Here is a 14,844-nt window from a genome sequence, read left to right on the forward strand (position 1 = left end):
ATAACCAAATAGCAATATATTTATAAATATCAGTATCATTATTATATTTGCATGCTTTTTATGAACCAATATAAACATTTCCCAATAGAAGTATAATCATGTACATACATTATACCAGTCTTTTTAATAGATTTTTTTTAACCAAAGTTTTCTTTCTTCCTTCATGTGCAGAACAATATCTAGTACTAGTAACACAATTATACAACTATATATAATAATAATGTGCTGGAATCTGATTTGCTAGAGGACCAATTTGTTTTCTGTCTTTTAGATGCAGGAAACAGAAAGGGAAACAAGAAGCCTCCACCTATGGGGATGATTCATACTGTCAGAGAGGACCCAAACATGCCCGATTCCCAAGTCATTGTAAGTTGATGATAGGTGGACAATTACAATCATTTGCATTTTGAGTCTTTAAGGAAATTTTTGTAAGTTGTTTTGAAAGATAAGTAACCCTGATCCAGTTATGTAGGTCATAAAATTGTTTTGTATGCGAAAACATGATTTTTAATTTGCTTCAAAATTTTAGATAACCTGAATCACTCAGGTGACCTATTGCAATCTGTTTTTGTCCTTCTTCGTTCGTTGGTCGTATACTTTTGAACATTTTTAGCTTCTTCTCTAAAACTGCTGAACCAATTTCAACCAAACAACCTAATGATTATATAGTGAAAATGCATTAATTTTTCAAAAATCTTCTCCTTTGCCCCTGGATATTAAGCAGATGAACTATGAGTTCATAATTATTATGAGAAAGAGTGTCTCTTCCAAAATTGTGAAGTTCATGGCCCCTGGGTCAGGAGTTCTGGTGTTAGGGTGGGGTCTAAATGAATTCAGTAATTCTTTGAAAATCCTCTCCTTTACTCCAGGGTATTAATCCAATGAATTAAGTACATAGTTATAGTGAGGAAGAGTGACTCTTCCAAATTTGTGAAGTTCATGACCCTAGGGTAAGGGGTTCTTGTGTTAGGGCAGAGATTAATGATTATATAGGGTATGATGGTGTAATTTCGACCGATTATCTTTTTTGTACTTACGATTTGTTCAATTATGTTAATGTATGTTATGGTACAAATTTTAAAGTAATTATTTTAGAATTTAGAGAGTTTATTGGATTAAACGATTCCAGAATTTTAAAAATGATTTCATTTGCCTTGTGATTATAATGCACATGAATATACATTGTGAAAGCCACACTGCAATTACTCAGGTGATTGATAAGGCCCATGGGCCTCTTGTTGCTTTTCACATTCTTTTTTCTTATGATTTTAATACCATATTCAAATTCCGTTTCATTGCAGGAAACTGCAGGACTTCCCAATATGAACAAAAAATATCCTTTGGGAGGCAGCCGAATCAGAATGAGCATCTGTGCTGGCGACCTCATTGGAAAAACGGTGGGTATTAAATATTGTTTTATACAGGGGGTTACTTTATGGAGTATTTTCATAACTACAGACTATCCATTAGAATCTCTTCAGTGAAATCTGGCAGAAAGAAAGCAGTACATAGCATGTCAGTAAATGTTATATTGACATGTGTCACTCTTGTATTGGAGATATCTTTTACATTACATTTTACAATGCTATTGCCTCACAATTTTCCCAAGTTCTGTCAAATTACACTAAAATTGTATGTATTTCAATAGAAATTTTAATTTTGGAAGGGAGTAAGGGTATGTTATACAAAAAAGCAAAATTTTGTTCAAGGGCACATTTGTAAAAAAAAAAAAAAAATTCCACGGGTTGAAAGGTTACCTGCTATCTGAAACTAACTTGCTGTGTTGTCTTTAATAATTTGTAAAACTTACATTTGTATTTTTAGCATGATGAGTTGGTGCTGATGCTGATACAGCTCAGGAGAGAACAGGCAGCTGAAGAAAATGTCCGCAACTTTATCAGACAAAGGCTGGAGGAGAGACGGCCCGGGGAACATCGATACAGACAGATGTAAGAGAACAATCACATCATTTCTGAATGATGCTATTCCTTTATTTCTTATTGATAATGTACATGTACCAGCTTTGTGAATTTTTGCCTAGTGATTTTTCTCGCTTTATTTTGCTTTTTTTTTTGGTTGTGTAATCAACAATTTATCTTTGATTCATGTTAAGCTTGTTCTGATGACTTGTCGCATCTTCTTGATGAATTACAGGGTTCGAAATTCGGGAGGGGGACCTGTAGACATCAGCTTAGAGGAGGATCACAACGATTATGTGGGATTGAAGCATCAGCTGGAAGATGTTGAAAACAGGGTATGTACTGTAAGAAAAAAAAACTTCACACCAGAAGAAATAGGAATTACATGTTCTGTACATGTAACTGAAGTAAAAACTGGTAAATTTAAATTAATTAATGCTGTAAAAAGAAGTTATAAATTTTTTTGTCTTTTTAGTTGGAAGTATACCGACCCTTGGTGAACTTGGTCCACAACATGGTCAACATGGGCAGCTTGTACGGGGGCGACAACTACATGATGGCTAGCCAGTACAGAAAGGTCAGCTCAACACTATTCTAAACTATCGATATAGCTCAGAGAAGTTCACAGAAATGTGAACATGAGAGTTTTTCACACAGCCCAGTTTTGTTCAGCATTGTAGTACCCAGAATTCACACCTAATGAAAAAAAGAACACTACATGTATTATATGGGCATGTCTTATGTGCAAAATTTGTTGAAAGATTTAAAACTACCCGATATTCTATATCCAGTATTTTGGATATAGATAGGAAGTTGTCATTTTGCAGATCAATTGTACATGTATCAGAGATGTGCTTATTATTTGGATTTGGATTTTTGGTAATTTTTGAAAAAAATACTAGCTGTTGAACTTAAACATTTTCTGGAAAAATATTGCATATAGAGTACCCCGTTTCTCTGGAAAGGTAGTGTTTATCAATTTAGGGTTGACAAATGGATTATGGATACTGTTCACACAAAAGAGAACCTGGTTTGCTGTCACATTGACAGTTTTTTTCTTGTTTCAATAACATCACATTATCAAATTTGTTGTGATAAAGTGTGACATGGTCTATGTAGGATTAACGTGTGTCTTTCTTATTGTACACAGCACCTGCTATCCCCCGAGGAGTACACCCCTCCAAAGAAGATGATCGAGTTCTCTCGTAAACACCAGGAGGATGAAATGGTGCAAACCCTGAGGGAGGAGATCCAACAGCTGACCAAGGACGAAGCTGACCTTGAGGTACGACATCATTTTCATCAAGGTCAAGGTCATATAGATATTAACTTAATATGACCTGAGGTACATGAACTCATAAATTTTGGAAGAGGGTTGCCAGATGCCCATCCCTTCTGAACCTTCAGTGAAATATGCTTCCATTATTATCAAATACAAACAGTTAAAATATTTGCTGATTTAATAATGGTACAGTTAAGTGAATGAAAACTTTTTTTAAAACAACAATAAAAACTTAATCAAATACCTGTATCTACAAAATAATAGTGTTATTGAATGAGTGTCGTCAAAATGGATGATTTTGAATGTGTTTGTTTGATCAGGAGAAGTTAGAGAGGCTGTATGAACTGGACCGCATGTTACAGGAGCAGTCCTTCAAGGTCACCAGTCTACAGGAGGACAAGGTCAGTTGTTGTTGCTGTTGTTATTGTAAGGGGAGGAGATGTCGTGGGTACTCACAACATCCAAAAATTAACATTCAATGCTTATTTTCATATTTATTTTGATGTTTATTAATCGCTTTAAAGCCATTATATAAGCTCTTTGTCATGAATAATAGATGACACAGCAATAAAACATGCCTGGCCTCAAACATATAATACCAGAAACGTTGATGAAAAAACTCTTCTTTGATAGATATGATTTAATGTTATTTTTCAAAGTACATACTAAATTGGTTAGGTATGTTGAACGGTTCAATAAATTTAACAATAATGTACTGTGGTTTCATTAATTTTCGTGGGTATCAATTTTCGTGGATTTTATGAAAACCATAGTTTCAAGGATACGTAATTTCGTGGCCAATGATCCTATCAATACAAAATGTTATTTGAAATTGAACTACAATGAACATTTAATTTCGTGGATCAACTTAACAACGAAATCCACGAAAATTGGTATTCAACGAATATTGATGAAACCACAGTACCTAATTAAATATGCTTGATGACATTTAATTGTGCTTACGGTATACACCATGATCAGGTTAGATGTGTATTATTGAACATTGAATGTCACAAATCTCCATTGCAAACATAAGGGGAAGTATACTCTAAATGTAAATATCATATTTTAGATATTGAATAATCCTAGAAATTTAATGTAAATTAAGATTTAAATATGGTTTTTTTTGTACACATTTATGATAATATAAGTATCTGTTCATTAAACAGGACATGCTGGAGTTGGCTTTACAAGGAATCCTCAGACAACAAGACATGAGTCGAGACAACCCTCGCGAACTCGACAATTTCCTCCGACAGCAGAGGATGATAGAGAAAGAACACTCCCGAATCATGCAGTTTCTGGCACAGGCTTCCAAGGTCAGATTCTACAGGCTGTACATGTAGCCATGTAAACCAAGATTTACATTGAATGAGTGCATATAATTTGAATTTAAAAATTACAGGTTTTATTGAGCTTTTTTTATTTATTTAACCATAGGAACTGGAAGAAACAACGGCAGAGAACAATAAAGTGGAACATGAGGTGGCTCTTTTGAGGTCAAAGGTTCATGGAGAACTTAATCGTAGCAAGAGTGCGCCATCTCTGGTATATACCATGTTTGATTGTTAATGTGATAATGTTTACCTATACCGGTAGTTTTTGAGTTAATGATAAGTTATATGAAGTCTTTTATTATGCCATTACCCAAATCGATGCACTTTTATGTAATGATGAAACATGTCTATTGATAGACTCAGTAGTAAATATAAGAGATGCAGATTTTGGGACTTTAATTTTTCTTTACATAGTCTGAAGAGAACTACAAGAACAAAGTGAAGATGGAGAAGGATCTGGCCCGAGTACAGGACATGATGGCGGGACTGACAGAGCAGCAGGCCGAGCTGTCAGAGGCCATGAAACGCTTCCGCCGACTGTCCTCAGGAGGGGGACTAGAAAACATGCTGGAAAAATCAGAAAAAGGTGAGATAAATTAGAGTTTTGTGAATTGGATAATTTGTTAATCCTTTTTTATTTGAAAGGGGGCTATTGTTAAAAAAAAGAATGAATTTGCACTTTGTATGGAAGACTTGAAAGCCTTCTGGACAAATCTGAGAAAGGTTGAATAAATTTAGTGTGTGGGATATTGAGATTAAAGAAATGACATCTCATAATTAAGTGGGTAGAAAATTACCCCAAAAAAATTAAAAATCTAATTTAATCTACCTTGGCAAATGAAATAAACCTAATGAGAGGAAATAAAATAATAAAGATATGCATTTGATCTTCATATTTATAGAGGCACCCAAAACAAACAGAAACAATGCGGTGGAGAAACTGCCCAGCATGTATCTGGAAACTGACCTTGACACTGGGGACTCCAAGGACCTGTCCCAGGTCCAGCAGGTGCTCCACAGCTACAACTCACTGCCCCGGGGCGCCGGCTACCCACTGAAGAACAACGACACTGACTCAGCCAGATTTGAAACCCTAGTTGCCCAGAATGTAAGAGTTTTGTGCTAAAGATATTTATTTAAAAACACAACTGTGCCTGGGCGAATTCAAGACGGGGCAAAATGTAACCCCCGTTTGCAAGTGTACAAGGGCGAAAATTACACGGGGTGAAAATAACCCTGTATGTACACTAGTTTTTCTGGTCAATTGGTTTTTTTTGGGGGGGGGGAGATGAACATTTTGTAATGAAATCAACACTACATGTACATATTTTGTAAAGAATACAGATATGAAAACTGCATATTTGTGGAAATTAAAGAAGAAAAATGAAAAACATGTTACTGATTTTGATTGAACAGAATGTTTCCCTGGAGGGCTCCTCTCTCTCCCCAGGAGGTGCACCTTTAGACGGCCCCGAGAGCCAGTGGGACATCTCCGAGGCCGATGAAAACACCAAGCGCTTCTTTGGTATGTGAAACTGGGTGGCAGATATGGTTGGTGCTATTGGTAGCTAGTTTTGATTATAGAACACCACTACAAGGTTGCACCATGGGAAACAATGCATTGTGGAGAATATAACATTTTTTTATAAAAAATGTTTCTAACATTTATTAGTTTCTTTTTTTTTTTAATCCAGTTTAGATTTGAAAATGTTTTATTATTAACATATAACATACATGTACTATCTGCCAAGCCAGTATGTTTTCAGGATAAAATTTGAATTGGTATTCTCTTTGTTATCAAAGACAATTTTGTCATAGACATTCAAGGAGATTGGTCATTTTGATAAAAAGTCTATATCTGTATGCATAAATTATATACATTGTAAATATTTGGAGGACAATCACTATATATATATTTATCTACATATTACTTATGTATTAAGAGAGCTTTAATTAGGAATACCGGTACATATAATATATGAAAAGCTGGAAAGATTTTAGAATTATTATATAATAGCAGGTTGTTTGTTTTATAGTTTTAATAGCATGATTTTGTTTGTTCTGAATTTCATTTAATATTTTGGCAAAATTAATGCATATTTGATATAAACAGCTTTGACATTTGGCATTTTCATATAATGATTGTTTAGGTCACCAAAAAAAAAAAATCCAAACAATTTGTCTGCACCGAAAGTTTTTATTGTCTTTGTTAAAATTTAATTGATAAAAGATGAAGGATAACTGTATGCAGAAAAATATATGCCCTCGTTTCATCCCTTTCGCCCTCATCAGCTGGCAAATTTAATGACCTGGACCAATTAAACACGGAGCAAATTCAAAACAACTTTTAAATAACTGTGTTATTTAGAAAGAGCATTTATTTTCTAACTGTGCTTGGGAAAATTCAGGACAGGGCAAAACCATTTGCAAATGTAGAAGGGCAAAAATAACCCTGTATACAGTAGCTTTTAAACATCAACAATTTCATTGTAAGATAGGCAGACTGTTTGAATTTTATTCTTCACAAATTTTCTTAACTGTAATCTTCAGAATTTTTAAACAGTATTTAGCACTATATATTCTGAAAACAAAACATTCAGGGAAGGCATTTCTGCTTGTAGACTGCTTAGAGGGCAATTTCCTTTTGGGGAAAAAATGGATACATGTAAATATCCTTGACGCTTTGAATTTACAGGTATTATTCCCAAAGAGAAATCCAAAGTGTTAACTGTTAGAGACGTGAAGCGGCAATCTGAACAGCGCAAAGAAAATCACAAAACTCGTCGGGAGGATTTTAGCCCTGGTCAGTTATGATGTCATCATGTCGCCATAGAGACGGCATTGTCTTTTCTGATTTGGGTCAATTGGGAGGAGGGGGTTGACAATCTCTTTTAAAAGAAGCAGTACTTGCCAGATTTTCCGATTTGCAGTGAAATTAATTGCTAGCTTTGCTGAGTGAAGACTGATTTGCATCTCATTATTATTCACATTTATTTTGTCAGCATTTTTTTTATTATTCTCTTTTTATTGTTATGCCTTATTTGGAAACAGCACTTTACACGGAATGTTCCTAGATCACCCATTAGTAACTAATTCTTAAAATTTCACATTTTTAATTTATTAACATACCGTATTTTATTTACTAGAAATCGATTTAATATACATGTACCCTGTGTTCATGAATTGATATCGCATTGAGTTGTTGATGTTTATGACATTTATTATCTTCAATTTGTTATGTGTTTAATTCTTTATACTATAACAGAAAAAAATAAAGAGGAATGTTGTATTATCTGTATATTTTATATAAAAGGAAAATTATACATACATATTCATATATTTATTATTTATATGCAAGTCCAGTAACAGCTTTTATAATAGGTTTTTTTTTCCTTCTTTTTTTTTTATCACAGACCCCTCCTGGAATCATAAAGGAGAGTCAAGTGACCAGGTAAAAACCAGATTGTGTATCAAAAAACTGAGAATAACACATTTACATGGAAATGCATATGTACATAACTAATTCTTTATAACTGGATCAAAAGAAAATCAAAAGAACTGTAATGACTTGTATAAATAAATGATATTTTGTGCTTTCTAGGCTGTAGAGCCACAAACAGCTAACTCTGCTGGTAACCACCCAGTATATGAGAATCTGCCTCCGGTAAATTCAAGCAAACCCTGGTCCTCTGTGTTGCCTAGCAATCCTTCCTCTGCTCCATCCTCACGGCGCTCTTCTAGCCTCCATCTGATGGGGCCGCGACCTTTCGTACCCTTCCACCTGCAATCTCACACCCCTTCCCCTGTTACTCATGTGGAATCCCCAGTCACTGTCTCCATCAATAGCAGCTCATTTCACCAGCCCAGCAGGGATGGTGTGGTCAAAGCCACTCGAATCATAGTCCAGCCACCGTTCAATGATGAAGCGAACCACACGAACCGATCCATGACAGGCAGTGCTCACAGTTCCACGGGGATGTTCAATGTGAAGCGGACCCCCAGGGGGCGGTACATGACCATCTCCAGCAGTGAACCGGTCAGGCTAGAGACCTCTCTCATCACGCCCACCTCCCCTAACACTGCTGCAGGGGACCTGATCACCAACAGAGTAAGTCCTCACTGGTACTACAGGTAGAGTGGGGGTTGACCCAAACCGACGGACCGAGAGTCAATGGTCTTCCTTGTCATTCAACAGGCCTAGATTTGCTAGTGTTTCTGTATATGTTATCTCGGCTTCATGTCCAAATAATGCTTGAATTGCTCTCAATATGTAATTATACATTTATGAATTCATATATACATATATGTATATGACTTTGCATGAAGATATGTAATCTTTCTAATGGAAATTATATCCTGGTATATGTACCTACCTTATATAAAAATTATGCATTCAAATGCAGTAATCATTAAAAAAAGTTCTATAATGCAATTGGTTTTTCACATGATTTACATATTATTTACTATTTTATGAAACCCTTATAACTTTGCACTGATTTTCTCATCTTTCCTTGTCTGTGATTATAGATGGACATGGTTCCAGACATTGTCAAGAGTTCCCAGAAGACACCCCACCAGTTGGATGAAGAGGCCATAGAGAGGGAAATTGTAAGTGTACTAGATCTTGTAATGTTAATGGGTGTGTGAAATTATAGTGGAAAGGCTACTTACTTTTATATTAATAATATAACCATTGAGGCAAAAATGATAAAGTAAAAGACATAATAATCTCTTGTATTTACGGGTACCTGTGTATTTTATCTTGACTGACTAAGAAAATCAATCAGCATGAAAATAACCTGATTTTAAGCTCACCTGAACCGAAAGTTGTAACAAAACCTTGTATATAAGCTGAAGATTTCAAATTGTAAAAATTGTGACCCCCCGGATCAAAACGGGGGCCCCAGGTGGGGTTCAAAGTTTATCATAGAAATACATAGGAAAAATGGTTAAAATCTTCTTCTCAAGAACCACTGCACCAGAATTCTTAATATTTTCACAAAAGTTTGTATATATGGTGTAGATTTTAAATTGTAAAAGTTGTGGCCTACAGACCAAAACTGGGGCCCAAGGTGGGGCTCAAAGTTTAACATAGAATTACATGTGAAAAATGTTCAGAAATCTTCTTCTCAAGAACCACTGCCTAGGAAATGCAAAAAATTATGCAAAAGCTTGTATATATAGTGAAGATTATAGAATTTAAAAATTGTGGCCCACTGATCAAAACTTGGGCCCCAGGCCGGGTTTAAAGTTTAACATATATAGGAAACACGTTTAAAAAATGTTCTTCTCACAAACTAAAATGCAACAATTAGAGATATTACTATGCTAACATCCTTGGCTATTGTAGATTCTAATTTGTCAAAATCGTGGCCCCCGGACCAACACTGGGGCCCCAGAAGGGGATCAAAGTTTAACATAGAAGTATTTAGGGAAAAATCTTCTTCTCAAGAACTAGAATGCTACAGTTTTTGAGATTATTATTCAAGCACCTCAACTTGTTGTGGAGGCCGTAACCCCCAGACTAATACTTGGGCCCCAGGCAGGGTTCAAAGTTAACCTAGAAATATATAGGGAACATGTTTGAAAATCTTCTCAAGAACTACTGTATATAGTGCAACAGTTTGTGGGATTAATATGCAAGCATCCGTGCTATTACAGACGCTAAATTGGTAAAATTGTGGCCCCAGGACTAATACAGAGGGGTTCAAAGTTTAACATAGAGTAAATAGGAAATTTTTTTAAAAATATTCTTCTCGTGAACTACTATGCTTCAGTTTGTCAGATTATTAAGTAAGCATCCTCAAATAGTGTAGATTCTAAATTATAAAAGCTGTGACCCTTGATCAATTACTGGGGCCACAGAAGGGGTTCAAAGTTTAACATTGAATTATATAGAGGAAAAATGTTTAAAAGTCTTCTTCTGGAGAACTACAATGCTTCAATATGTAAGATTACTTTGCAAGCATCGTTTAAGAATTTAATGTAACTCTAGATTAGTAAAGCTGTTACTATTTGGCTAATACTGGGGCCCAAGAGGGGTTCAAAGTTTAACATAGAAATATATATAAAAATGTTTAAAAATTTTCTTCTAGAGAACTACAGTGTTACAGTCTGTGAGATTTCTATGCAAGAATCCTCAAATAGTGTATATTCTAAATTGTTTAAGCCAACCATAAACCATGGACCAATACTGGGGCCCCAGAAAGGGGTTCAAAGTTTAAAATAGAAATGGCATATGCTACAAAATAGAATGTTACAACTTTTGTTCAGGTGAGCAATTTGGCCCATGGGCCTCTTGTTTAGGAAGTGCTTGCTGTCTGTTTCCAGTACTGTAAATACATGTAGCACATTTTGACTAGTGAAAGAAAGCATGTTAAGGATATCATGTCTTGAGTACATATTATATACAGCCTATCATATTCATTGATATGCATTATATGGTACATACAGTATATTCATATGATCTGTTTTTATAACTCAGCATGCCTGTGAAATGTTCTTATGCAATTAAAGCATTTAATTATAGGCAAACTCGCTAAAAAATAACATCCCTCTCTTACCTCAATTTTTCTGATAATTTTAGTTTTTAGAAAATTGCTTGTTATTGGATTTAATTGCCTTCCTTAAAAATAGTTGCATGTTTTTGAGATGAGAACAGAATCACAGAGAGTTATGGAAACTGTTCTGCATGTGATGAATGAGTTTGTGGACACTGCTTGTTTTTGTGTGTAGCTGTATGTGCCCAATAAAGTGGAAATACCCGAGAGGTACATCCCCGACTCGGACGACGAGAGTGTCACGGAGGAAGAGAAGATCAAACGGGAGGAAAAGGCTGAGAAAATCAAACGACTGCTCACCAACTCCAGGTCAGTGTCGTAGGCCTTGAGTGTGTCGTCAAGATTAGGTGTTGTCAATAATACACTGCTGTCTGTCTGGATCTGAACTTGTAATGTTTGATTTCTTTATCTCTGTAATACCAGTGGTTCTATCGCAATTACAAGGCAGATTTGGGGAAGATTTTATTGCGGAATTTTAGAACTTGCAATTTCTATTGTCGCCTTACTAAATTGGTGCTTTTTTCTTCACAGCACTTTATTACATGTACTTTATACATGTACTAAATAATGTTTTCAACAACTCATCAAATTCACTAAGTCTTGTAAATTATTGGGTAAATGGAAAATCTACATGTACATTAATCCACAGTATATGTATTCTAATTAGTTTCGTTATTTAACAGAGCCTCTGTCACCATCGTCGGAAATAAATTAGTGTCGTTCCTCTCTCCATTACCCGTGGGTCAGTTTAAACTTCAACGCTCGTTATAGTGAGCAAATATTCATATATATCATCCAATCAAATTAGTCGTTACTGAAGTGGAGCTCTTCTGTTGGGGTACACTACCTTATATGAATAGCATTATTCAGCATGTGACTATATTTGCGTCAGACAGATTCTCCAATCCAGTGAATAAGTCGCAAAGCATGACGGTCTGCCACATAAACGTCTTTATGATTCAATAGACACAGGAAATTGGTACAATTTGTGTTTTACTTTAAAAGGTAAAAACTAAAAAAGGAAATCATTACACACTGTACACTTTGTTCCATACTCGCATTGAAACATACTGTTGTTTTAATAAATAAAAAAAACGATCAGTATCGAAAGTCTGGCAAAGATACGCATAAAAGTATAGACAGTTTGATTTTAACGGTTTTAACAATTTCTTTTTCTCGTCTTTAAAAATATTGAAGTAATTCCTCAGGTAAATTTTAAAATATTTTCATCTATTAGAGTCAGAAGTTGATATTTTGTTTGATTTTTGTCTTAATTTAGCTCAATTTCTTCCTCTTTTGAAACTGGTATTTTATTGCATTTCAGTGGACTAGGCTATTGATTTACTGTTTTTATAAAATCATTAAATATTGTCCGCATTAAACTAAGCGAGAAATGAACAATGCTTTTGAAATGGCATTGGAAATATAACGAACTCTAGCACCAAAAAAAAAAATGTTGTACGCTAAACATTCTGAGGAGTGTCCCTAAAGAAAATTTCAAAGTGCATTCTACTAATGTTATCCCAAACCAGTGGTATCATGAGAAAAACATACTGAAAGAGCGTTTAAACGGACCCTCGGGTAATGGAGAGAGGAATGACATGTAATTAACCGTGGGTTCAGACAATGTTCTGTCACTGACTTGACTGTATCGTACCTGTGTGTTTTTCAGTGTTCAGCACTCACTTTCTCAGCCAGACGTCAGCCAGGTGGGCGAGATACACCAACAGGCTCACGAGCAGAAGATCAAGCGAGCTCATCTCCTGGAAGTCAGCCAAGAATTGGCCAAACAGGTCACCCTCAAATCTAGGCAGGCAGCTGGTACGTGACCATCATCCTCTCTTCCATAGGATGAATTTTATTTTTTAATTTAATTTTCTAGGTCTGGGAACCAAATGCATGATATTTGGTTATGATTTTACCTTTTAAGGAGAAATATCTTTAGAATTATCTTTTTTTTGTTTTTTGCAAAAATTAGATTTCCCAAAGCATCCAAGGTATTTAGCTTGTAAAGCTAGTGTGTACTTTGATCCTATTTCTATTTTGTGTGTTGAATTGTTTGTTTATCAATACATGTATTAGTTTTTCATTGCTAGCATGGGAAATTTATTTATATTTTTAATTTCACTTTAATGTTTTGGGGTTGAGTCATACTGTGTTGCTTTTTTTAGCTCACCTAAGCTAAAAGCTCACTTAGCTTTTCTGATCACTTTTGTCCGGCATCATCTGGCTGTCTGTCTGTCTGTCTGTAAACTTTAAGAATCGTCTCCTAAAAAGTAATATGCGCAGAAAAGATGTAACATTAGTAAAAGCAACCTCAGAGAGTGTAGATTCAAATTGGTCAAAATCATAATCATCAGTGGTAGGTTGGAGCCACATTGGTTGGGGTGGGGGGGGGGGGGTCCAATTTTCCAAATAAATCATTTTAAATTATTCACAAAAACTCAGATGTTTTAATATATGGTTTTACTTATATGCAAGCATTTTCAATTGACATATTATTAATTCTTAAAAATTGTTAAATTGTTTTGACCTTCGCCCCTGGTCGCCCCTGGAGAATTCTTGGGCCTCACAAAGGTTGATGTAGGTTTAAATCCCATAGATAAACAGTTGTTTAAAATCTTCTTGAGAACTGCAGTGCTCAATATGAGATATGGCTATAATATCATCCTGTTACAAAAGGGGCTCATTGATTAACATAAGAATATCCAGGGCCAAAAAATCTTTCTATACAGGATCAATTATGCAACATTGTCCAGATATTTTGTATATATATGACCCCATATAAAAGCTGGTTTTTATTATGTCTGATGTTGCTCAGGTGAGTGATGTGGCCCATGGGCCTCTTGTTTTATTTATCAAACACCATGCTTGAATGAGTTTCTGGTTTGATTTTGACAATATCATAATGAAATTTCTTCTAGCATCTGCAAATAAGTCACATGATGCTCAGTATTTACACAGCAGGTAAGGTGATGCCACATGGTGATAGAACATTGGTTTTGATTTGTTGTTTAACACTGGTTGTTGTCTCTCTACAGCACTTTGGACCTCTGTCAAAACCATTTTCATGTAGCTGTCAAATAAGTAATAAAATCAAATTGGACTGTATTATTACAGTGTGTGTGTATGTAAATTTAAGAATAGATATTTTTTTTAAGAATTCACTCTCAATTTTATCATCATACTTCTATGCTTTTTTCTTGTGGATGTCTTAAATACGTGTTCTAAGAAGGATTTACATTTTGTACTTTCTTCAAATAATGGTTTGTTAATACATATACACTGTACTAGCATTTTAATTTCAAATTTTATGAAGGATGATAACAATGATAACTTTTTGAATCTATTATTTTCCTAACTTTATTTTCCTCAGTTGATTTGTATTCCTCACATTGCTCTCTGATCAAGTTTTTACACAGCAACTGCAAAATCATCTCACCATACCCATACCAAAGTTCATCCTGTTACATATTTTATTAGCAAATCATTGGACATTGATTTCTTTAATGAATACATGTAGAATCTATTTTTTTTCCCTTTATAGCTGCATTTAGAGTATTAAAAAGATAATTTTAGATGAAAATGCTATTAGTGAAATATGGGATAGCATGAGTTTTTAACCCTGTTTGCCTGAAATTTGTTGGTTCTTTGATTAAACAATTGCAAAGACCATTATTTAAATGTTATTGCCATAAAAGCATGTTGAATTAGCATGATTCTAACTTGTATAACATTCAAATAAC

General features: G+C 34.8%; 1 protein-coding gene across 18 annotated transcripts in view; it reads left to right on the top strand.

Moving 5' to 3' along the window:
- Window positions 1-14,844, top strand: part of LOC105324266 (pleckstrin homology domain-containing family A member 7) — a 33,719-nt gene that overhangs the window by 17,222 nt on the left and 1,653 nt on the right. For 10 of the 18 annotated variants that reach the window (XM_034478627.2, XM_011423420.4, XM_034478629.2 and 7 more), the window contains 18 exons: window positions 272-366; window positions 1,302-1,397; window positions 1,825-1,949; window positions 2,155-2,254; window positions 2,395-2,496; window positions 3,070-3,204; window positions 3,522-3,602; window positions 4,371-4,520; window positions 4,642-4,749; window positions 4,953-5,124; window positions 5,441-5,646; window positions 5,955-6,063; window positions 7,234-7,341; window positions 7,952-7,989; window positions 8,140-8,646; window positions 9,066-9,146; window positions 11,274-11,407; window positions 12,771-12,919. In XM_034478627.2, the coding sequence (XP_034334518.2) occupies window positions 272-366; window positions 1,302-1,397; window positions 1,825-1,949; window positions 2,155-2,254; window positions 2,395-2,496; window positions 3,070-3,204; window positions 3,522-3,602; window positions 4,371-4,520; window positions 4,642-4,749; window positions 4,953-5,124; window positions 5,441-5,646; window positions 5,955-6,063; window positions 7,234-7,341; window positions 7,952-7,989; window positions 8,140-8,646; window positions 9,066-9,146; window positions 11,274-11,407; window positions 12,771-12,919 (2,496 nt within the window). Of the gene's footprint in view, window positions 1-271; window positions 367-1,301; window positions 1,398-1,824; window positions 1,950-2,154; window positions 2,255-2,394; window positions 2,497-3,069; window positions 3,205-3,521; window positions 3,603-4,370; window positions 4,521-4,641; window positions 4,750-4,952; window positions 5,125-5,440; window positions 5,647-5,954; window positions 6,064-7,233; window positions 7,342-7,951; window positions 7,990-8,139; window positions 8,647-9,065; window positions 9,147-11,273; window positions 11,408-12,770; window positions 12,920-13,076; window positions 13,096-14,022; window positions 14,066-14,844 lie in introns of all 18 variants that reach the window. The other 8 variants (XM_034478642.2, XM_034478648.2, XM_034478640.2 and 5 more) reach the window with 8 other exon arrangements.

Source organism: Magallana gigas, chromosome 5 (assembly GCF_963853765.1).
Source record: "Magallana gigas chromosome 5, xbMagGiga1.1, whole genome shotgun sequence".
NCBI lineage: Eukaryota > Metazoa > Mollusca > Bivalvia > Ostreida > Ostreidae > Magallana > Magallana gigas.